This window comes from Pelodiscus sinensis, chromosome 4, assembly GCF_049634645.1.
Source record: "Pelodiscus sinensis isolate JC-2024 chromosome 4, ASM4963464v1, whole genome shotgun sequence".
In the NCBI taxonomy this organism is placed as follows: Eukaryota; Metazoa; Chordata; order Testudines; family Trionychidae; genus Pelodiscus; species Pelodiscus sinensis.
This window is the reverse complement of record NC_134714.1, coordinates 126,124,764-126,148,684: the sequence shown is the minus strand read 5'-3', so window position 1 is coordinate 126,148,684 and position 23,921 is coordinate 126,124,764. Positions and strand designations below refer to the sequence as shown.

General features: G+C 53.6%; 1 protein-coding gene across 4 annotated transcripts in view; it reads right to left on the bottom strand.

Annotated features, from left to right (window-relative positions):
• Positions 1 to 4,090: 4,090 nt before the first annotated feature.
• Positions 4,091 to 23,921, bottom strand: part of MYRF (myelin regulatory factor) — a 102,702-nt gene continuing 82,871 nt past the window's right edge. For all 4 annotated transcript variants that reach the window (XM_075928474.1, XM_075928476.1, XM_075928475.1 and 1 more), the window contains 12 exons: positions 23,349 to 23,509; positions 22,972 to 23,044; positions 22,513 to 22,601; positions 20,320 to 20,388; positions 15,116 to 15,201; positions 14,091 to 14,252; positions 12,798 to 13,091; positions 11,236 to 11,323; positions 10,692 to 10,766; positions 10,276 to 10,378; positions 8,549 to 8,623; positions 4,091 to 8,063 (listed from right to left, as the gene is read on the bottom strand). In XM_075928474.1, coding sequence (XP_075784589.1) covers positions 7,977 to 8,063; positions 8,549 to 8,623; positions 10,276 to 10,378; positions 10,692 to 10,766; positions 11,236 to 11,323; positions 12,798 to 13,091; positions 14,091 to 14,252; positions 15,116 to 15,201; positions 20,320 to 20,388; positions 22,513 to 22,601; positions 22,972 to 23,044; positions 23,349 to 23,509 — 1,362 coding nt within the window. In that variant the 3' untranslated portion in view covers positions 4,091 to 7,976. The remainder of the gene's footprint in view (positions 8,064 to 8,548; positions 8,624 to 10,275; positions 10,379 to 10,691; positions 10,767 to 11,235; positions 11,324 to 12,797; positions 13,092 to 14,090; positions 14,253 to 15,115; positions 15,202 to 20,319; positions 20,389 to 22,512; positions 22,602 to 22,971; positions 23,045 to 23,348; positions 23,510 to 23,921) is intronic.

Sequence of the window (23,921 nt, the reverse complement as noted above, 5' to 3'; positions counted from 1 at the left end):
TCGGGAAAAAGCCCTCTTGAGCAAGAATACTTGCTCAAGAGGGCCAGTGTAGACAGGGAAGAACTGTTTTGTGCAAAAAAGCCCCGATGGCTAAAATGGCGATTGGGGCTTTCTTGTGCAAAATCATGTCTAGACTGGCCACAGATGCTTTTGCGCAAAAGCATCCGTGCCAATCTAGACGCGCTTTTGCGGAAATACTTTTAACGGAAAAACTTTTCAGTTAAAAGTATTTCTGCAAAATCATGCCAGTCTAGATGCAGCCATAAAGTTTCCCATTTTCTCCAGCTTTCTAATTTTAGGAATAGCAGTAGCCCAGTTTGTCCCACTTGCCTGAGAGAGTCTTTTCTTTGCCAACAATGGGCTTTGGGTGAGGTTACCGGGTAGGGCCATATGGGCGGTTACACACAAATGCTGATTCTTCTATGAACGTCCTGATCTTACCAACTCCAGGATTATATTTTTCTAGGACCTTTTTCCAAGAACACCTTTTGAGGAGTTGCTATTCCTTTATGTGTGCAGGTAGAAGCAACTGCAGCCCTCTGACATTTTATAACTGTGTCTCTATTGTGCTTATCTTCTGTTCTTCTAACTGGTAAGTCATCTTAACTCCTTTTACTTATTCTGTAATATTTCTGGGCCCTGGTTTGAGTTTTTTTAGAATAACCTTCCTTATTTCAAAATAATAAGCAGAGCACCCTGTTGTTACCACGCCTGTTGTTTCAGGCTATATATAACGGGCTGGTTATTTGGAAATCTGTACTCCTGCTTTCCTTGGGGAATAAGGCTTATTTTGAAATAGCATTAGTGTGGACGCTCTGCTGCTGCTATATTGAAATAACTACTCAGAGTAATTTGAAGTAATTACTCCCCATTGCTTCCTGGGGCTTTAAGTAGAGGTAGCACATCCATAATAATGGAACCTGCCTTAGTCTAATTTTGAGGCTCCCCCATAGCATGGACATGCTGTTTCAATTTTGTTATTTTGGGTGTTATTTTGAATTTAGTTATTTCAAAATAATTTCCTAGAGTAGACCTGCTCTGAGTGCGGCAGAGTCTCACAAACTCTATGTCTAGTGTCTCAATTCCTTCCAACTTAATCCTGTATTTTTATAATGATTTGTACAGACCCTTCAATGCACATAAACCCAAACCAAGCCGAACAATTTGTAACCCAAAATTCATTATAGATTCATGCTGCTAACATCCATTACTTAATTATACTCTATATGACAGCCTGAAGGACAACCATAGCACAAGAGAAGCGAGCACTCCGTAAAGCCAGAGTTGCAAAAGCTGCAACAGTGGTGCCCACACGTCTGCCCGACATGTGGCAGAACATTCCGTGCCCGTATCGGCCTTATCAGCCATTTGCGGACACACCGTGGACAGTCCATAACCCGTTAGATGTCAAGGTCCTCTTCGAATACGATGGACCAACAACACTACTCTATATAATGACTTAAGGGATTTATTTTAAAGTTTGCTACCTCAGCTGCTTTTCAGCCATCATTAATGTCCCCTCACATGCTTCATTTGTTAATTAATGCACATACTTTGTCTAATACTGCTTTCCAATTTGACAAACTTTTAAATGTGCATCTTAACCCCTGGATTTAGCATTAACTCATGAAAGATCAAGTTACTACACCATCTGAATGGTTAATTAGAAAGATCTCCAAACTGATCAACCCAAGCATAATCTTGAGCTCATGTAGCCACTATGCTGGCCCTGTAAATAATAGAAGCCACTTCAAGCCAGTGTGTGCTGCACCCTCAGCACCCTTAATTCCTGCAATTATAACTTTTTCTAATTTAGGGTTATTTGACTACAAAAAGGGTTCCCAAATGTTTTTAAACTGCTATGTATCTGACTGAAAATAGTTCTTAAAGCAAGATTCCTTGTCAGTATTTGAAACCCCTATGTTGGAGCATTAGGACATTAAAAGTGAAATGAATAAAGTTGTAGAACTGATTTTTTCTCCCCCAGAGTCTACACTTACATAAATGAAGAAAGTAAAGCACAGTGGCCATGCTGCAATAGCAGTGCTGCAGAATAGAAAATGTGTCTCTTTTCCTGCTGTGAAGAAACAAGCCTGAGCTGCCACCACCAAAAATAGTTTAAATTACATTTAAAAGTTTGCTGGTTTTTTTCAACTCTAATTTTGTAGTGAATGGTAATACCCCAGTATGACCATTTATTCTACCATTTAGACTCACTTGGTGGGAATCTTTACTTTGCCAACAATGGGCTTTGGGTCTGGTCTGTAGCCCATGACACAGAAAAAACAATTCCTCTGTGAATGCCTGGATTTTACCAAATCTCCCCAGAATGGGGTTGCACCTTTCTAAGGTCACCTTACCAGATATTTTTTGAGGAGCTGCATCTCTCCATTGCTATCCTCAGGCAGGCAGTTTGCAGCTTTCTGCTGTATCTCTTTCTCCTCTTCCAGCTGGTACATATTGTTCTCCTGTTATACTTACTGTTTAACATTTCTGAGGGTGGCAGAACCTTTCAAATGTGAGTACAATCAGCGAATTTCACGGAGTGATGTTTACTCTATTAAATCCTTTACAGCAAGATACTAGAAACCTTACAACTTAATCCTTTGTATTTATAATAACTATTTACATAAACTCTTCAGTGAACATAAACCTAAGCCAGTTGGAACAATTTGTAAGATTCAGCTGCCAAAACATCTAGCATACTCTAGATAGTGATTCTCTTTAAAGATAGACTTTAGTGTTTAATAAAAAAGTGTAAGTGACTGTGTGGACATAGTTTCCCCTGAGCTGTACAACCATGCAGCTTCCCATTAAGCCCAGCACAGGAGCGAATAATCCTGCACAATGGTTCAGGGTTGCAGCAGGGAGCTATATCCTCTCCCTCAGCCCTGCAGCTGGTAATAGGGAGCCCTTCCCCACTGGCCCCAGAATGGAAATGCCTTGGTAAGCTTGAGTCCCTATTCCCTGGTGAACTGTGGCCATTTTATTGCCCCCACCCCTGATCTAACCAATTCCCATATGGTGCTGCAGGCCAAGGACTCTGCCTGTAGTACCAAATTGGCACTGCCCTGGGGAGATGTGCCTAAGGCAGGCAGCAGTGTGAGGAGGTGGGGCTAGAGTTCCTGGAGGGAGACATCAGAGGAACTCAGTCACCATCCTCCTGCTTGGTCTCCTCTGCCTGCAGCACCAAATGCGCACTCAAGGGGAAGGCTTTGAGTTGAAAACCAGTACAACAAAGAAGAGCAACTTAGACAATTTAACAATAACATTTAGGGTTAGCAGCAGTAGCCTGTAAAATTGCTCTAGGTTCAGGGATAGAGACTGGAGTTCCTGCCAGTACAGTGTGCCCTAGCCATGCCCTCTGCAACCCAGTACTGAGTATTATCACCTGAGCTTTGTCTCATTGTGTGCTCCTGGGATAGTCAATGATTTATTGCCCTGCCTAGAGAAGGACAACTCCTGTCTACCTACCTTGCAGGTATGGTGTAACATTGCCTGTACACAGCTCTGAAAAGTGAGAGCCCATGAATACAAAGCATGTGTTGCACTCACTGTGCCAACAGTGCATCAGTTCACATTCTGAGACTTTTCATGATGTATAAAACTAAATCAGTAGCTTCATCTGTTTTTCAGATGGCATACAGCAAGACAATCCCTTGGCTCCACATGCTAGTCTCTGTCAATGCTGGAGTGTAAGTGGAAGGCTCCATTCTACCGGTCCTTAAGTAAAGTTTAAAATGCAATCTAAAGTAAGGATGTAAAATCTTGTTTCATTGGTTAACCAATTAAAGGGGGAATGGGCTGGACTGCCCCTCTTTTGCCACAGACAGGGGCTGCTCCAGCCCCCATCAATTAACTGGACCTGGCAAGCATAACCCCAATCCACAGTCACGAGCCTGGACACAGCTTGGAATCTGATTTGCCCACACCAGAGGCTCTTAGGTAACTGATGCTGTCTGGAAGAAACCTGGGGCATTTGCTGTTTCTGGTCTCAGGGCCCAGTTGTTTATAAATAGTTCCTTTCACACAACTGCATTTAAGAAATTAGTATTTTTCCATGGGTGGAGGAAAGCAGCGGGAGCCAAACTTGGATACAAAGCAGTATTTATATATTTATTTATATAGGTATATTTACCTCTGGCATAAAACAAAGTCTAAATAAGCCAAAAAAGTGGAGGAGTCCTGAGACCCAGCACCCCCCACATTTAGCAAAATATAAATACATATCAGAAAGAAAGGAGGGAAGCAGTGCTAAGCCCCCCGGAGCAAATAAAAACCAAGAAATCATTAATATCTGCTCAGAAGGCAGCTCTACAAACTGGCTGGCAATATACACTGATTAAAGCTGTGACAGCAACATTTAAACCAAACAAATTAGTGCTTTATTTTTCCTTAATCATAGCAGTGGTGTTCAGTCTTTATTTACAGGCTTTAAGCTTTAGAAGTAGGGCCAAAGAGATGTGAATTTGCTTTTGAAACAAACTCTCTCCCAAACAGCTGAAATTTAGAAAATGACTGTGTTCACGCTAGTCAGCTCTTCTGCTTAGAATGTCTAGAGAGTTGAAGCTTCAGGTTCCAGATGCAGAGAGAAAGGGGAAGCTGGAAACACTGGCTCAGAGCTCTCTCCGTCTCATGCAGGGAAAAGCCTACCTTAACCTTTGCTACTATTTTGGGAAGGGGAGGTGGGTAGAGCAGAGACTTAGAAAGTGGTCCCTGGAAGCAGCTCAGTAGCCTGGTTGTGTTCTTGGGTTCTGCTGCCATCATGTGGCCATTTCACTCCCTACTGTGAACATTTGGTTCCTGTCTTAGAGGTTCCATTGTGGTTGGGCCGACATGATCTATGTGTGGAGTATTCTGAGAGTACATGCTGACTCTAATCCTACTGTAGCTTGTAGGTAGAACCACTGCCATCTTGCTTTAAAATCATTGTAAATGCAGGACAGGCCTCTGGACTTTAATTATTCTCTTCCTTTTTGGTAAGGGAGATGAACTCACTACTGAGAAACTAACCAGCCATCTTCAAAGCCCACAGCATGTGTTTGTTGTGCTGGGGAGTTGGCAAGAAAAGGAACTAGGTGTGACTACAGATATTAAAGACTGGTTGTAGGCAGCAGCAGCGACCCTGATCTATGCTTTAGGCATCACACCGATACCTGAAATGCTATACATCTTACTTAGGGCTGTAACTTACAAGCCACCATTATAAAGCTCCAGTGATGTGAAAGGCAACTTGGAAAACCCACAACTGCCACCAGTAAGTTTGGGTGGTGGGCAAAAGGGATTTGTGTGGTGGTGGTAGTTGCAGGCAAGCAGAAAGTGATTTCAGCCTGGGGCTAAGGCCAACTCTGCTAAAGTAAAGCACTGGCCGTGAATTCAGCCTATTAAACACACAAGAAGAAAATATTGAGTAGGCCTTCTCATGCTCTCTCTCATGTGATCAGTTCCAGCAAAAGGGGTGAGCTCACTTGCTGACCAGCATTTGCCAGATTGGAGCCAGTGATTGCCACATGAAGGACAAAAGCTGCCACTAAAATAATTTCCCAGCTTTAAAGCTAAAGCTAAGTCCAGAGCAATTGAGGGCAGGTACTATAAAAAACACCCTCCACAAAGAGCAGCGGAGGAGGATTTCCTTGGAAATTGCTGGCAGGAATGCAGAGTCCTACTAAGACCAGAGCTGTGGCTGCTTTGCACTCAGGACCCACCAGTCTTCTGTCCTCCCCTATTGATTGGCTGGTGGAGCAGCAATCTCCACTCTATCACTGGGCATTCAATGCTCGTTCTCTGGGGCAAGTTAGTAATCTAGCTGCTTATTACTAACACAGTTACGTGTGCTCTGCTAATAAGCACAGACTGGGAACTGTAGGCCAGGCCTAAAACCATACAGTCTAATAAAGAAACTAAGCCTTAGAGAAATCATGTCTCTAGTTCCCATAGAGATAACCTAGAGTTGCAGTGTATCACTCACAAAATAACCAGGGAGAAAAGCATAGGCCCCTAGTGGCTTTACAGGAGCCATCTATATTCAACTAAAAATTCATTCCTCGCTGTTTTGCTGGGAGCAATAGTGCCAGCTGCTGGGGAGTTATGGTAAGCGCAACCATACATTCCTTGAAGCTGGGGCATGCATAGATCCTTGGAGCCCTGCAAATCCAGATAGCCCTGGCTCATTTTTGCAGATACGGATACAAAATGTTGTAGCCATGCCGGGCTCTGTAAATCCTGCTGTGCTGTCTAAAGACAGCCACTGATGTCTGGAATCCAGTAATCTTTGTACGTGTATCCAGTACCAGCAAGAAGAGAGTCAAAGGCCCTGCCACAGCTGTCCAGCCTATTTGGCAAAAGCTGCCTACATCAGGTGATGGATGGCACTTGGTGAAGGGAAAACATTTATGCCTCTCAAGCCAGCTGTGAGATTTGGTTCAGCATTGCTGAGTGATCCCTCCCATAGCTGTTTTGCTTACTTCTCTGTCTGCCCTTCCCTTTCCCCAGATACTGCTACCACTTTCAGTCCTGGGACACAGGTTCAGACTGCAGGAATGCAGAAGTTTCCTCCCCTGTCACTGAAAGGTGCTGGGGCAGGCTGGGAGAAAAACCCACGTACAAGTGCTGCCACAGTCTGACATGTCCTAGCTCCCCCAGCACCAGTCTAGGTATCAGGCTTCAGGCTGGGGCTCAGACTCGCCCCCTTTGGTTTCCTATGTAAGACACAAGTAGATCAGTGAGGATAGAATTAAGAGGCCTGTTTTTATACTGCTTTGAAAATTCAGTAGTTTAGCAAGTTAAAATCTTGTAACAGTAACACACCCATAACGCATTCAACAACTTACCCAGGGGCAGTAAGAGCCAGGCCTTGAGTCACCTGCCCCCTCCCCTTCTAGGGGAAATCCATAGGGTGCCACTGTGCCTGGCCAAGACCCAGTGGGGACAGAGCTGCATGCACCAAGAGGTGCTATGAAATCAGTCACCTGAGTCTTCTGCAACCCCACTCCCATTCTGCAATGCAGTCCGTAGTGAGGCTTCCTTTGGCACTCCTGATCAGAAACAGGGCAGGGTGAGTCTGGCCTTCAGGGATGTTCTGTAGGGCTGGCCTCTAGACTCACAGAGACAGCCCCACCCTGACCATGGCATTAGGCGGTATAGCAACAAACTGGCCCCTGGGGTAGGTGTATTTGGTAGGTGCCTCTACTCCTGAGATGCCTCTTTCCCCCCCCCCCCCCCCCATTTCCTAAGGATAGGGGGAATCGAGGGCAAGCCCTTGCCAACAGCCAGGCCTGAGGTGACCAGGAGTTTGGTGAGGTTCTTAAGTTCATCTGTTCAGGCCTGGTCTGCGTGGAGTGTAGGAAACTCGGCAGGGAGGAGAGGGGTTCTCTCTGGCTGTCCATGTGGAGCATCCCAGGGTCGCCAGGAATCCTATAGAGCAGGGATGCAGGAAAATGGCCAGTGGCCAACTAGAAGGAACAGCAACTCCAGTGTGTGACTTCCAGTATGTCCGGGCAGAGCCCTCCTTCCCAGACAGAATTCCAGTGTGTCAGCCTTGACAAGAGCTCCAGTCTTGACAGGACATTCCAGTGTTGCCGAGAGCTGCTGCATTGCCAAGTCTGTCCAGGGGCGATCCAGTGTAACACTTTCCAATCCAGTGTAGTGGAGGGAGAAGGGTGCCAGTGTCCCCAGCAGGGAAGGAGATGCACAGAGTTGCTCAGGGCACCGCAGGATTCAGGGCGACAGTGTTCGTTTGGCATGTCCAGTAGAGCCCTGGCGCTGGTTATGTTGCTCCTGGCAGAGGTCCTATGTTCCTTGTGATGCACTTCAGTGTCCATATCATCCCCAGGACAGAACCAAAGTGGCTCAGAGCCCTGAGGGGGAGGCAGGAGCAGAAGGGGACTTGGAGGTTTACGAGGAAGGCGTGTGGCAATCTGATGGGTTCACTAGTCCCCTTCCTCTCTCCTGGCAAAGGGCACTGGTGCTGCCAGGACTCACTCACAGAGCCAGTAAAACTGGAAATAATAGTCAGTAAAGAGGTGTCCCATGTACTCCGGGGTGGTACTACAGTTGGCTTGTCCCTGTGGGGGAGAGAGAGAGAGAGAGCTGTCACGAGAAACCTTTGCAGATGGAGCAGGGGGCAGCTGCTGTCCCACGTGTGTGCTTCACGAACTGGATTTGCATATGGCCTCCATCACCTCCCCAGCATTTAAAACCAGAAACAGTCTCAGCCTGTAGGAGTAAAGAGGCTCCAGCGTTCCCCGGCCAACACCTGTCCCAGCATTGGGGTGACTTGGAAAGTCCTGGCCACTCACCCCAACTAACCCGCCAACATGCTCACCCAAGTAGAAGGGGAGTAAACCACAATCTACACAGGGAGGGAGAGCACAGCACTCAAATTCTCACAGGCCCCCTCCCTCTTGGGGAGCGATAGGGATGTGGCCATGGAGCCCGATCCCTGGGAGGGGTTCGGTGTCAGGACTGCCCCACTGATCTTGGTTCCATCTCTCCTCTCCGCTCTGCCCTGGGGGTTGAGGGCAGAGGACACAGCACGTCTCATACTCACAGGCTGGCCTACTCGGAAGTGGTAGGTGAACTCCCGGAAAGACAGCAACACCAGGGGCCAACGGTGTGTCCTTTCCTGAGGGAGAAGAGGGTAACATGGGGGTAAGGGAGGAGACGGAGAACCCATTACTACTAGGTGTTAGGTCATTCAGCCCTGGCCTGCTCCACACAGAAGGCTTCTGAGGCTCTATCCTGCGAAGCTGAGAAGGGACTGAAGTCCTGTGTCTGTTGGGGGCCACAGGGCTGGATGCTGGAGCTGGAGGGAACCCCAGCTCCTGATGAGGCACCAGGGGAAATGTATGCAGAGAGAGAGCTGCCCCGAGAATGAAGGTAGCTGTGGCTGCAGCCATCGTGTCACCAGGGAGGATAAGGAGATGGGTGAGGGTGGGTTTTGAAGAGTGTAAGCCTCGAGCTGCAAACCCTGGTTATAAACTTCTGGGGGATCTGAAGCTTAATTACAAGAACAGCGCTGAGAACAATTCAGGAGCCAGTGCGGCCTGCTACCCTGAACCACCACCTGGCAGGGAACAGCTGATGCCAACTGAAGGTGTGGCCCGCCGACAGGCTGGTGCGAGCAGAGCTGCTGGGGACCCGGAGGTGGCTGGCACTGGGGGAACAGATGGCGGCAGTAAGAAAGTTTTAGCACCCAGGCAGCTGGAGTCTCTGGAAGGGCGGCGGCAGGATGTGGTGGGCAAAGGGGAGCTGCTAATACGAACCCAGTGCACATGGGCCTAGGCAGAGGGGTCGAGGAAGAAGAGAAAAGGGTATTTCATAGGAACAGAGTAAATCAAAATAATTGACAGAGCCCCTGAAAATAGGGGAGCAGGGTGGGTCTTGCTGAGGAATTGGGTCTGTCGTACCACAGAGTACCAAATCCATAGGCTTGCATCAGAGACAAGGAGGCATCAGAGGCCTGGAGGAATCTGAAGCCCCTGTGAGGTCTCGTAAGGAAGGCAGAGACATCCCAGCCACCTGCATCAGGACCAGCGGCCAGGAGGGTCAGAATCTCCTCTCCCAGAACAGTCTACCTGGAGCCCCGTGAAGGAAGGCAGCTCAGGCTGCATGTCCTTTGAGAGATGGGCCGATGCACTCCACCACAGAGGCAGCCACCCCCCTCCTGTTGGCTACCTTGGGGAGACCTTTCCAGGGAAGCTCGGTGAATCTAGCAGCTTCTAGATCTACAGAGAACTCCAGAAATAAGGGCGCTGGGGATTAGTGCCATGGTGTTCAACCAGTTCTTAAGCAGTAGTCACTGTAGTGGCTACTGTTATAGTGAACTAGCCACATTATTCTGAAAATGTAAATAGTCTTATGAGCCAACTAGCCACACTCAACCAGCCAAATAGCCGCATGTTGGACACCAGGGGATTAGTGTCTCCTTCTGCCTTCCCTCCAGGAGCAGCTTTGCACAGGCACCGAGGCTCATGGCTCCAGCTAGGCTGTGTCCTAACAGGAAGTCGGACAACAAAGGTGGCAGCCCCAAGGAGTGTGGGGGCGGTGAGGGGAGCGGATTCCGTTTCCGGTAGCCCAGCAGTCAGTGCTCCATGTGTTGCCAGCCGGGTGTCTCCCTTCTCAGACCTAGTCTGCACCACACCCTGCTTGCTCTGCATGACAACTGGTTTGTCCCTAGCCCCCATGTTGCTCCTCAGGAAGCCAGGCAGCTTGGGGTGCCAGGGACCTTGATGACAAACGGCAGGGGATCTGGAGGACGGCCCGGCGGTGCCCTACCTGGGTGGCTGTGGAATTGGCGGAGCTGTCCATGCTCACTGTGTTCTCACAGGGGGCACGGGACTCAAGGCCACAGAGGTGGATGGACACAGCAGAGGCGGCACTGGAGAGAGGAGGGAGAGTTCTGGTTAGCATCAGGAAAGCAGCCCGGCCACACAAACAGGCCCCTGCGCCGTTCACACACCATCCAGTCACCCCATAACTGCATATTGCCCCTTGCAAGCTACTCAGCCTGCTTCTTCCCAGCCCGCTCCTCCCTTCTCACCATTCCCCCAACCCCACTCCCCCCCCGAGTTTGCTTCTCCTCCTCACACCCCGCTCTTTCCCTCTCACTGTCACCCCGATAAACACTTCACACCCCCACCCACTGTAGCCCTGGTCTCCGATGCCAGCGGCAGACAAGCGTTTTCACTCACTTCATCTCCAGGGTGAGGTTGGTGTTCACTGCTGTTGAGGGGCTGATGGGGATGCGGTAGGTGACGTTCCCTCTCCTGTGGGCACAGACAGAGAACTCGATACCTCTGACAGAGCCGTCTGTGCGACAGGCACTGGGTTCCCTGCCCCACCACGGCTCTGCAGCTTCTTTGGGGGGCAGCAGAAGACAGAGCTCGGGTAATTTGGCTCGGGGCACACCCATTCATCGCCAGCACACAGGTTCCCACGCAGCCTGTCACACAGAGGATCCAGGAGGAACCTCTAGCAGCAGCTACAACCGTGGCCCTACGCCATTAAGTGGCCCAGACTCGTTAGTAGCATGTACAATATGAGCCGGTGGGTCTCCCAGTCCAGTTCCCGCCGGGTCAGGCGAGCACATCACACACACAGCTGCAGCCACGGGAATGGAGAGGGAGCCAGGGGTGGCCCGGGCAGGCTGTGGTCGGTTAGTTGGGCAGCATGGGGGAAGCCAGAACGGCTTCAGGCTCCAGGAGCGGTGATGGCCGGGCCCTGCCTCCGACTCACCTGCATGCGTCGCTGGCTGCACAGTACTGCGGAGTGATGGCCAGGTCGTTCTCCACAAACCGTATGGAGCGGAGCAGAGTGTCCGGCCCTGCAGCGGGGAGAGAGGTTGCTGCAAAAGTGGAAACAGCCAGAACTCCCGAGCTTGGTGAGTCAGAGGGGCTGGAGTTGGGCGTTCTCCAGTCCCTGGGGCGATCCCTTCCCCAAAGCCCCTCTGTTGTCTGCAGGCTGCCTGCTAATCCCCTGGCGAGTTCTCCCCTGGGCAGGGTTAGGCCTCAGCCCACTAGATCTCCCTGCCAGACAGTACTTCCTGCTGCTCAGCCTTAGAGCTAAGGCCCCGGGTTTCACATACACAGCTTCCCCCCTGCGGTGTCCCTGCAGACAGCAGCAACTCCAATGGCAGCGGGGGCACTCAGCCCCCTGGTCATAAAGTCACTCACTTTGGGTGCCTAGATGTGTATTTAGGAGCATAGCTTCAGACTGGGGGAGGATGCGGATCTTGCTGACTCAGGCTGGGATTTCCAAGCAGTCTAAGGGATTTAGGTGCCTGAAATTCTCCTAACTCTCCCCTTGGCCCGCTGGGACGTGGAAGTGACAGTCTCTGTGCTAGGCACATGCAGCGCTCTTAGCCTCACCATCGCTGCACCTTCCAACATGGGGGTTCCCTGCCCCCTCTCAGTGTGTTTGCCCTAGGCACCCCGTTGAGTTTACAGACAGCGCTACTTGACAGCTCCCTCCCCTCCCTGGGCCCAGGTAGCGCTGATCGCCCCCGGTTACAGCTGCTTGGCCTCCACTGTGTGAGAGAGGGCCACATCTGGGACAGTAACTCTCCCTCTCACAGACACAGGCTGCTGAAGAGGGTCCCTTAATGCCAAGCCAGTTCTGGGAGCAGCCATGTTGGGCTCTGGCACCATCCTGGGCCATCTATGCAGCATTTCTCACCCATTTACTTGCTTTGGCTTGGCAAAAAGAGCAGGCTGGGGGCCAAGTGCCTGGGTGGGAGCCGTGGGCAACTGGGCACATGGGGGTAGAATATGGGTGACACCCTTTGCGAGCCAGGGAGCCCAAGACCCACGGGCAGAGGGCCCAGGCGGAGCACAGAGTTTTAAAGGGATCCGCTGGGTTGATATTGGCATACAGCTGATCGAAGCGCGGTCTCTACTGAAAGCCAGCAGCTACTGGCCATGACAGCCATGGTGAAACGTACGCAGCGGCAACGATACAGAGTCGGATACCGACAGCAAAAACGATGTTCTCTAGTTCTGAGCGCTAAGGCCGTTCACCCGGTGGTGACTGACCTCAGAGCTGTTCCTTTCAGGCAGGAATTCATGGAGGCCTAGGAGATCCCAGGGCAGTGTGCTGGCACAGCCACTGCGTGAGGGTCACAGGACTGCCCACGTACAGGGAAAGATGGGGGTCCGGATTTGGCTGCAGTGGGGAGGAGGGGACGCGGGCTGCACTCCGGGTATGGCCCAGCATGTGCGGCGGGACGGGCTGCACACCCACTGAAGGGCATTCCAGGCCTGTAGCGCTGCCGGCAGGGAGAGGCTGAGGGGCCCACTTACCATCCTGCCCAGTGCCCGTGAGGCCGGGCTGCTGGCTGGCCGGCTGGGGGATGCTGCGCTGCTGCCGGGCCTGCCCCAGCGGGAAGCTGTTGCGTGCCAGCGAGAGGTTGGAGCTGTATTTGGATTTGCTCTGGAGGTGGGTGAAGGGGGAGGAGGGGCTGGCGTTGGGGCTGCCGAAGCCCTGCGACTGTGCCGGGGTCTTTGGCCACTTGGCATGGGAGGTCACCTTCCCCATCAGGCCCCTGGATTTGGCTTTGATGGTCATCACCGGCAGGAGGGACGTGTGGAGCTGGTCTGGGGCGGAAGGCAAAAGGGGGATCAGAGGGGAGAGACACAAAGCGAGGCAGACAGAGCCACTCTGCTCCAGCCACTGGGGTGAGCGCTCAGCCTCTGGGCGGGGGGAGCGGGAACACACCTGCTCCCTCTTGAGGAGACTCGGCCAGCAGGAGTGAGGCCTGGAGCTCAGGACACAGACTGTCTCTAATGGGCCTCCGCAGGCCTGATCCAGCCTGCCGACCGGGTGGATCCGGCCTGTGGCTCCCTCCCGCCCCCAGGCCAATCGAGACCTGGGGAAGGGCGAGCATGCAACGACTCCCTTTCCCTCCTCCCTCCCCCACCAAGGGCACGCAGTGGCTAGAGAGAAATGCAGGAAGTTTTAAAACAGCCGGGGGTTCTCTCTAGCTGCTGTGCAGGGCGGGGCAGGGGGTGACAGACTTTGCACACCCCCCCACCCCCAGGCCCTGATTAGCTTGGGGACGGGAGGGGTGTGCGAGGTCTCCTCCGGTTGTGGCGCCTAGAGGGAACCACCAGCTGATTCTCTCTAGGCGCTGGCGATGGAGAGAGAAGATGTCACGTGCTCCCCCACTTCCAGGCCAATCAGGGTCTGTGGGAGGGGAGCAGAAGAAGTCTCCTGGCCCCGGCCCTTCCACCCAAGGCCCCTTTGAAAGTGGCCCCCTTTCAAAAACTACTGCCCACCCCTGCTCTAAGCCCTCCCCAACACTATGGGGAGCCTGCACGTGGCATCGGGGCTGTATTTGCCAGCAGAGAGTCTGCTGCCCCCGAGGAGTTTCAATCACTTATCGCGCGTGCGTGACCATTGCTGGGTGTGAACCAGCATCACTTCCAGCTTTCCCAGGCCTCTGGGGCCAGCCGTGGGGGGCTCCACTCCTAAAGCAGCCGGCATGGAGGCAGACAAAGCTCACAGGCAGGGTCACACCTAGGCTAGGCGTGGGCCATGTACAGCGAGGATGTTTGCTCCGAGTCTCGGCATGTCCCAGGTGGGCGGGTGCTTACCTGTCCGGTTGGGGGCAGGTGTGGGGCTTCTCTCAGAGTCAGCAGCGGCAGAGGCATTGGTGGGAGCGGCAGAGCAGCACACGGAGAAACATGGAGGGTGCAGACACACAGCTACGCTACGGCCAGGCAAGCCATGGGCAGAGACTGGCCCATGCACTGTCACTGCAAGACAGACACCAAGGAGACATGCTGTGTGTTAGCACCAGAGCTATGGGACAGCTCAGCAGCACCAGGACAGCCCCTGGGAATCTCGACACGGCCCCACCCCCACTGCTCTCTCTCAGCTCCTGGGAACAGCCCCCTCCCACTCTGCAGACATGGCTGCATCCCCTACCGTAGCAAAGTTTCTGGGTACCACATGACCTCTACGGTTGTACATCACAGCCGCAGAGAGCTGCCAGCAGTGTTTGCAGTAGGGATGGAATAGTATAGTCAATTAACCGATTAACCAATAAGCAAAAGCATACAGGTTAATGCTATAGACTACATGCATTCCCTCCCTCCCTCCCGCCCCCAAATAAACTTTTTAGCAGGCTGATCAGCAGCCAGACTCATTCCTGGCTTGTGCCAGGTCTGGGGTTTACCCCTGCTGCGGCTCCTCATTTCAAGTGTACTAGGAGCTAGGCTGGCAGGTAGCCCGGCTCAGTTCTGGCTCGTGCCGGGTCCGGGAGCACAGACACACACACCCCGGATAGGAGGTGCTGCCACCCTGCACACAGAAGTGTGTGGGCGGTGACAGGCAGCCAGTCCACGAGGGGAGTTAGTTTTTAAACTGGCTTCTCTTGTGGACCAGCTCTTGCTGGCACCCCGCAAGGAGTAGCAGTGGGTTCCTCGGGAGTGAGGCCGGAGCACGCTGGCTGCTGCCCTGCCCCGGGGACTATAGAATAGTCGACTAACCGATAAGAATTCACGAGGTTACTCAACTATTCAATTAACCCCTATTTAAGATCCCTAGTTTGCAGTGGCTTGGCCGAGCAGAAGCCTGGCCTCCACCCCCCGCTGCAGCCTGCAGAGCTGGTACCTACCAGGGAGAGGGGAGGTGCCACCACTAGGTCTGTCTGACGAAGCCGTGGATGAAACAAACTGAGTCTTATCAAAGTTCTGATTTAATCTGAAATGCAGGAAACGTGCGTCAGAGCCTCTCCCATAGGAAACCCAAGCAGGGAAGGAAGAAGGAACTGACGGAGGGCCGTAGGCAGAGCAGACATGGAGAGAAAGCAGAAGCTGGGAGGTGGGAGAGGGGCTGAGTGGGGACACAGAGAAGGAAGAAGGGGAGATTAGTGAATGGGAGCAGGACAGGAAATGGGGGAGAGGGACAGGCTGGGGAAGCAAATTGTTGGCAGAGACCAAGCAGAGCTAGGAACACGGGTTGTCAGGCCAGCTCGAAGCTAGGATCCTGCAGCTGGCATGGACCAGCTCTTGCTGCATCAGAAGAAATTCGAAGAAGCTTCTTAGCCAGTAATGAAATGACCTGCCCCCGGCCAAGTTTCTTTTTGTCCCCATCAGCTAGAGGTTGGTTTGTGGCCTGCAGCATGAAGCTTTACATCCTGCCTGAAGGATCTCTTGGCGCGGCCGAACATACGCAGAGGGTGTCCTTACCCAGTTACATGTCTAAGCCCTTTCTGAACCCAGCAGCCCTGGGTCTCATTCATCTCTGTGCCCGTGGGTTTCCTACGGGCTGTGTGTAAAGGGTTTGCTTTTATCAGATTCAAATGTGTGGCCTTACTCTGTTCTTGCATGTCCCTTTACTCTAGCATTACAAGAGGGGGAAGAGAAGTCCCTGGTCTCTCCCTCCCAGGCCTTACTGCATAATCCTTTCAGCTCTCGCTCATCTCGTAAGGAAATCTCTCCATGTCTCCATCATCTCCACCGCTCCTCTCTGGAACTTGGCTCTGTTTGGCTAGCCCCTCTTTGAAGCACAGGGACCGCAGCCAATCACAAGAGGTCAAGTGAATGTGGCTCCTTCATGATCTAACCGCAGGCGACCGTATTGTCAGGATTTTTCTCCATTCCCTTCCTCTGGTACCTTCACTTGCTGACCATGGCTACTGCTTCTTGGAGCTGACTGCCCAGCTATCTTTCCTGAACGGTCACACGTAGAGCTGAGAAAGGCCCTGGCATAGTTCATATTATTCCCTTCCATGTGCGCTACTTCACCCAGTTCAGCACAGCGTCTGCCGCTCGTTGAGGTGGGCTAACTACGTCGGCGAAGGAGCGCTCTCCCTGATCTGTTAAACCAGCACTCCTGCATCAATCACAATGGTGCTAACTTAGCGCAGCAGCAAAGACAAGCCCAGACTTCCATCAGCCATGGCATGGCTGATTCACCAAGCTCCTCACGGTCTCATGTCACCTAAACAACGCTGGGTCCTCTGCAAGTTTTGCTCCCTTCTTCAGGTCACTAATGAACCTGAATGAAAACAATACCAGCTCCAATCTGGATTCTTGGATATTGATGAAGCATTTATTCCTAAGCTTTATTGTCTGTTGTTTAGCCAGTTCCTAATTAGAAGAGGGCTTTATTTGCATCCCGGGATTCCTTCCTTGCTGTGATACCCTCCAGGGAAGAGCTAGGCCAAGAGTTTTTCAGATAAATTACGCCGCCTAGCAATTCGTTGCCCACTATTTTGTTGATGCGATCGAAGGGACTGGCGAGGCACGAATTTCCTTTCTGGAAGCTGTGCTGGTCTGAGCATTCATGGTTTGCTTTATCACTCGTTTTGAACTCATAGTTTATTCTATAGAAGTGGGGCTCGCTAGGCTGTCTTAAAGCTAAGGACAACCACTGCTGCAGGAGCTCAGAGGGCACATTATGGTTGGCAGCTCGGCCCCTTCTGCTCTGGCTGGCTCGCTGGGCTCTCTAATGTATCCGTGTGTCCCAGCACCTCCTCTGGGGCCACCTCATTCTTGTCAGGGCAGCTTCCCTTCATATGACCAGAGAGTGAGGGGGCAGGGTGCTGCCCTTGCCTGCAGACGCTGCTCCTGCGGCTCCCATTGAGCAGTGATGGAGAACTGTGGCCAGTGGAGGCTGTGGGGTCGGGCCCACACCTGCTGTGGTGGACGTGCATGTAACAGAGCTGTTGAGGGACCGATTCAGACACACTTGCTCGCTGTGAGCAGAACCTGACTGCAGAGCTGGCAGGAAGGCACGGTGGCTCTACTCAGCATGAGAACAGATGGCAGAGCCCTACCTTTGCCCCCTCCACACATGCTCCCTTTGCTCCTTGATAATCCAGCCAACCTAACGAGCCTCTTGCTATTTTCCAGCCTCTGATCTACTTACAAATGTTTTTGTTTTTTCTTTGATTTGAATCTTCCTTTGGCTACTTGCTCTTGAAATTCTTAGCACACACCCCCTTCCCATCTTACACATTGCCTGCTAGTATCCAGGCACCTTCCCACTGGTTTCACTAGGGTAAGAGCCCCATAGTCAGAACAGCCATTTGACTCGGCCATGCTGGTTTCCCCCTTGCCTTCCTGTTTTGTTTAGGAGCGTCTGTGCTTTCTGTAACGCAGACAGAGGAGAAAGAAAAAGAGGTGGCGGAGAAGAGAGGTAGCACTCAATCCAATGAAAGAGAAGTAACGTACCGTGGGCACAGAGCAACCGGGACCCCAGGACCCCTGTGCCGAAAAAGGGCCAGGAAACAGGCAGTGGGCACAGCCAAAGAGCTACAGGGCACCAGGGAGAGGGAGGAGGAGAGAGCAAGAAAGAGGGAGATAAACAGAAATGAAAAGACAGAGGAAAGGAGAGAAGGGGACAGAAACATACAGGAATGAAAATGGGTTGGGATGGAGAGGTACACGGGGCAGACGGGAGATGGCCAGGAATGGGAAGGAGAGAGGGAAAGAGAGAGATCAGTTACTCAGCAATGCAAGTGCCAATAACGACTTGAGGCTGCAAAGACCCTGTCTGCTGCGGAAGCAAAGTGGGCAGGAAATCCGGGTGGGCCACTGTGTTCACAGTCTCTCCTCAGGCCTTAGGCCACTCTCCTCAGAGGCCTGATCTCCACTGGCACAAACTGGCCTAGCTCCACTGAGGTCAGCAGAGCGAAGCTAGTTCTTCGCCACACGTCCAACTACTCCAAACACAGAGGGTTACACAGGTGCCACAAAGACACTTTTCTAGCCAGACCTCGGCACCTTGTTTTTTCTTCCCGTTTCTCCTATTTTGCTTGAGGCAGCTAAAACAGAGAAGGCCTCGCTCAGGCCTCTGCCCACTGATCTTGGCATGAACCAGGGAATGTGCTTTGGCTGGACTCTGCAGAATCTGCCAGCCAGCCAAGGAGCTGCTAATGATCAATGTTGTTGTTACGGATTTCCCACCCTCCCCACCCCCGCCTCAGTGGCCAAACCCAACCTGCCATTCCTCAGGCAGCTACCGAAAGGCTGTTGGGATAAAGCTGCAAGTCGGATATCACGGAAAAACAGGCTGCGGCTATGGAAAAGGCCTGCTGGGTCTCATCAAATCCATTTCAGGGGCCTCAAGTGACAGGCCTTTCGCCACTCTCCTGGGGGCTGGTCCCTAGCCAAGCACAGCTCGCAGTCAGGGGAGCTTTTCTGGCATAGATGTCGCTTTTACGCGCAGAGCTGTAGCCATGCCAGTCGCAAGGTACTGGAGAGGTGGGGGGAGGTAATGTCATTTATTGGACCAACATCAGCTGGGGAGAGAGACAAGCTTGCACCTTAACACACTTAAAACCACCTTCGCCAAAACAAGGACACGCCACCAGAAATGTAAATTGCATCATGAAACAGGCCACCTAAGTACCCCCCGAGAACATGCGTAGGAACAGAAATAAACCCCCATCTGACACCACCCCCAACACAAGCTGCTACCTACCAGCCTGCACTGGAACCCTTGGGGGTAATATCGACCAACTACAACCCGTATGCAATGGGGATCCCCTCCTGAAAACATTCTTTCATGAACCCCCTCTTCTGGCCTTCAAATAACCCAGAGCTCATTGTCAGAAGCCAGCTCCTCACAGACCAGGATGCACCCTGCCAAAGCAGCACCAGACCTTGTCACCACAGCAGATGCAAAACCTGCAGATGTCTTTCCCCTGCTACAGTGACCAGCCCCCCCACAACACACCTGTCAAGGCCCATGGATCCTACACACGCCTATCACGACATGCATGTGCCCCGCCCAGTGCACTAAACGCCCCAGGATCAGCTACATGGGTCAAACCAGACAGGCACGATGCTCGTGAATGAGCAGAGACACAGAACGGCCTCTCAGCGGTGGGTGAGCACATCACGCAGCAAGCGCTCCACAGCGGACCTCTCCAGCCTCATTCTCCACTTTCAAAAGACGAGCCTGGGAACTTAAGTTCACATCTCTGCTAGACACTAAAAACCAGGGACTGACGAGAGACCTTGGGCATGGCTTATTAGAACGCCCTGTAACTCATCGGCCCCCTCTTTTCGTCCTAGGACTGCAGGCACGTTCACGGGCCGCTGCACCTGGAATTCTCCCTCCCAATGCATACTGCTTATGCTAAACAATCTGTGCCACCTTGCTTTTTGCTGTGAGGCTGGGAATACCTTTCCCAGCCCTGCAGAAGAGTTTCATGTGGCTGGAAACATAAGAGCGGCCACACTGGGCCAGACCAAAGCTCCACCTAGCCCAGTGTCCTGTCTGCTGACAGTGGACAATGCCAGATGCCCCAGAGGGAGTCAACAGAATAGGGAATCATCAAGCAATCCCCCCTCTGTCGCCCATTCCCGGCTTCTCACAAACAGAGGCTAGGGACCCCATCCATTGATGGATCTATCCTCCATGAATCTATCTAGCTCTTTTTTTAAAACCTGTTAAAGTCCTGGCCTTCACAACATCCTCTGGCAAGGAGTTCCACAGGTTGACGGTGCATTGCATGAAGAAGTACTTCCTTTTGTTTGCTTTAAGCCTGCTACCTATTAATATTAAAGCTTGTCTCTCTCTCCAACCTCACCCTCCTGGTATCTTTATAGATGTATCTTGGTTAGTTCCACCCTCTGTTTCCAGTTATGAGTTAAAAGACAGACACTGTAGCCCCACTTCCCCTCGATTGACATGTCTGGGCAAAGCCCCATTGGTCCTTTACTCTCCCTGCACAGACCTATCCCTCCAGCCCTGTTCTGGTCCTGTCTGCTCCTCTCTGCATTCCCTCCCGTCCCTCCCGTCTGTCAAGGGGACAATGGAGCCATGACACATGCTGGAGGACGTGCGTGTGGGGAGGACACGTACCCATCAATATCCACGAGGTCCTCCTCGTTGCGCAAGCTCAGCACGTAGAGCGTGGACATGGACACCACACTGGGAAGGAGAGAGAGAGACGATCACATGCCGGGGATAAGTATCTGCTAGGGCAGGAGGAAGGCGATTCTCCCGCTGCAGCACCACCAGTGGCTGTCTCAATGGTCCAAGCCGCCACTCCCTCCCTAACCCAGTAATGCTTCCAGGCTGACTTTTGTTGGCTGGGGTGGTTGCCACGAGAGATCCCCCACTCTGAGCAGGCAACAGGCCAGCTCTGTTTGGGCAGGGGCACAGGGGCTGATGGAGGAGAGGACAGGAACAGGGATAGTTACAGGGCCCAGCACAGAGAGAGGCCTGGAGACGAGCAGGAGAAGGAAACGCGGGAGTGGGAGGTGCTGGTGGCACAGCAGAGCCTTGAAGGTGAAGCCCGGGGCCGAGTGCAGCCCCAGTAAGCAGGCATGGCTCCTCCGGATATGGATAAGGGTTGTGCTCACTTATTCCAGGAACCGTGCCCCTGAGGCAGGCTGGAGCAGTGCTCCAAAGGGGGACACCCAGCGTGGCTGGCAAGGAAGATGCCTGTAGTGGAGCCAGCGAACGCCCTATCCCCTAGGGCATGCTGGAACCTGCCCCACCACCTTACTTTCTGAGTGCCCTTTATCCCGCCTGTCCCTGGGGGGGGGGGGAGGGAGGACTAGAGCCTGCCACCCTGCCCACCCCAGGTGAATGCCCTATCCCCTAGGCCACGCTGGAACCCACCCCACCACACCACACCACACCACCTTACTTTCAGGGCACCCTTTATCCCGCCTCTCCCTTGCTGGGAGGGGGGGCACGGTACTAGAACCAGCGAGCAGGAGGGTGCGGTGGTGGCAGAGAGAGACCAGAGGGCTGCAAAGGGCTGGGTTTGGAGAGGCTGGGGTGGGGAGCTTTCCCCCAGCAAGAGGCAGTGTTGTGTGGCTGAGGCCCTGCTGTGGATCCGAGCATGGTCAGGCTTGCACAGTCCCTGCCTGCAGTGAGAGCACTGCAGCAAGTGCCACAGGCGTGCAGCACGGCCCTGCTTTACATCCTCTGTGTGCCACCGCCACACTCCGGGGGATTTAGGCAAGAGATTCCCTTGTTTCTGGGGATGCCCCTGCTCCTTTCCCAGCTCTGCAGCAGGCTCCTTGGGTGCCCATGGCCAGCACTTCCCTCTCTGTGCTGGAGGGCCCCACCTGACCGGACTTGCCCAGCACTGGCATTCCTGACCCATTGCAAAGCCCCAGCTAAAAGCTACAAGTCACTTGCGAGATACAACGATTCCCGCCATTATCCAGCCAACGGCAAGGGGCAGAGCAGGCGGCGGTTTGCAGAGGAGCACAGACACTGGCACACAGCTGCAGGGTGCTGGGGGAAGGCCATGCAGAGCGGGAGATGGGCTGCAAGGCAGCAGGTGGCTGACGGCAACAGAAGGCCATGTGTCAAGGAACCATCCATGGGCAGGGCGTAGCCGCAGGAGCCCCTGCACAGTGCAGGGGCACTTGTTCTTCTCTTACTTGCTCTCCCACTTGGGGCATCTTGCCACAAACTCATCCAAGAAAACGTGATATGTTTAAACTAGGACAGACAGAGCCACCCTGCGGCGCCTCCTCAGGGGGAGGGGAGATCTCCCCAGGCTAGACCCCCTCCTGTGCCATGGGGCATTGGAGGAGTGTGGGGGGGATCTCCCCAGGCTAGGCCCCTGCTGTGTCATGGGGCATTGAGGGGGGCGAGAGGGATCTCCCGAGGCTAGGCCCCTGCTGTGCCATGGGGCATGCAGGGGAGTGAGGGGGATCTCCCCAGGCTAGGCCCCTGCTGTGTCATGGGGCATTCAGGGGAGTGAGGAGGATCTCCCCAGGCTAGGCCCCTGCTGTGCCATGGGGAATTGAGGGGGGCGAGAGGGATCTCCCGAGGCTAGGCCCCTGCTGTGCCATGGGGCATTCAGGGGAGTGAGGGGGATCTCCCCAGGCTAGGCCCCTGCTGTGCCATGGGGCATTCAGGGGGGCGAGAAGGATCTCCCCAGGCTAGGCCCCTGCTGTGCCATGGGGCATTGAGGGGGGAGAGGGAGATCTCCCCAGGCTAGGCCCCTGCTGTGCCATGGGGCAGCAGGGGGTGGAATCTCTCAGTGCTGAGGGCAGAGAGCAGGCACAGGCCTGTGCTGTCGCTCACCTGAACGCCATGACGACGACCAGGGCGATGATGGTGCCTTGCAGGAAGCGCTGGCTGATGCAAGCTTGTTCTGTGACAACAGCCGGGGACTGGAGGAGAAACGCAGGGGAATCAACTGCCTGCCTCAGGCGGGGCGCACTGCATTTTATTCCACGCTGCCCTGGCGCCGCTGCCCTGGAGGCCATTCCTGATGCATCCCACAACGCCCTTTGGTGGCCACTGACACCACGGCAGGATGGCTCATCCACAAGGCACTAGCTAACCCCGCTGCAAGAGGCAGGACGGCCGCCGGGCTACGGGTGGAGGAGAAGAGGCAGCAGGACGACACAGGCAGCCCTGGCCCAACATAGGCCTCACTCACGTATGCCCCAGTGCCCAGGCTCTGCTCTGCTGCCCCAGACACCCGGCCCCCGCGTCATGCCCCACAGCGCTTCACAAAAGCCCCGCTCTCCCCCGTACCTTGCTGGCCATTTTGGGCGGCCTCTTTTTGTGGGGCACACTTCCTGCGCGGCTGAACTGACTTCCTGTTTGGCTGTAAGGAGAGAAGAGAAGATGAGGCGGGAAGCCCCTCCGGGAGCCCCCTGGGTGGCAGGTTATGCACCTGTCTCAGTAACTGCAGGCAGAGAGCTTCAAGCACCACGGCAGGGTAATGGGCCTGTCACCCGGCTGTTCAGAGCGATGCCAGAGAAGGCCCAAAGGGGTGAAAGGCGCCAGGGCGGGATGGGACTCTCCCTGTGTTGCCCCCCCATGCGGCTGACTGGTGAACAGGCCTGCGGTGGAACGTTCCTTTCTGCTCCCTGGCCCCGTGGTTGGAGCGGGCGGGCGGAGGCCTGTACCTGAATGCCCCGGAGCTAACCGTTGACTTCATGCTGTCCAGTCGCTTCAGCTTAGCCAGCTTGTGACTCCACCTCTCCAGCTCGTCGATGCGGGTCTCCAGGTTGTCGGTCAGCTTGCAGAGCTCCTTCACCGCCCCCACGTTCTCCATGAAGATCCGCTCCTGCCAGGGGCCACATGGTTCGGCATGAGCCCTCTCGGGGCGCAGCGGGACAGCCACACACAGACCTGCCTGGCCTCCTCCTAATCAGCTGTCCCCTGGCGCCACTCCAAACCTGCCCTACCCCAGTGGAAAGGTCACGGTGTTTCACTTAGCACGCCGGAGAGGGAAAAGCAAAAGAGGAAGCAGACCCAACTGCGCGTGGCCATCAGGACCCTGAGATTTACACAGGGTTTTTAACGCTCTTACTTCAGTTGGTGCCAAATCTGGCTCCAGGAGGGTCACTCGGGCACCAGTGGCCCTTGGCAACTTCGTCAATCAAGCAAAGCTTGATACGCCAAGAGAACGAACACCCTGCCAACCGCAACCTGTCCAGTACCCCCCGGCGCTCCAGTCCTGAGCCCCACGGCTCACA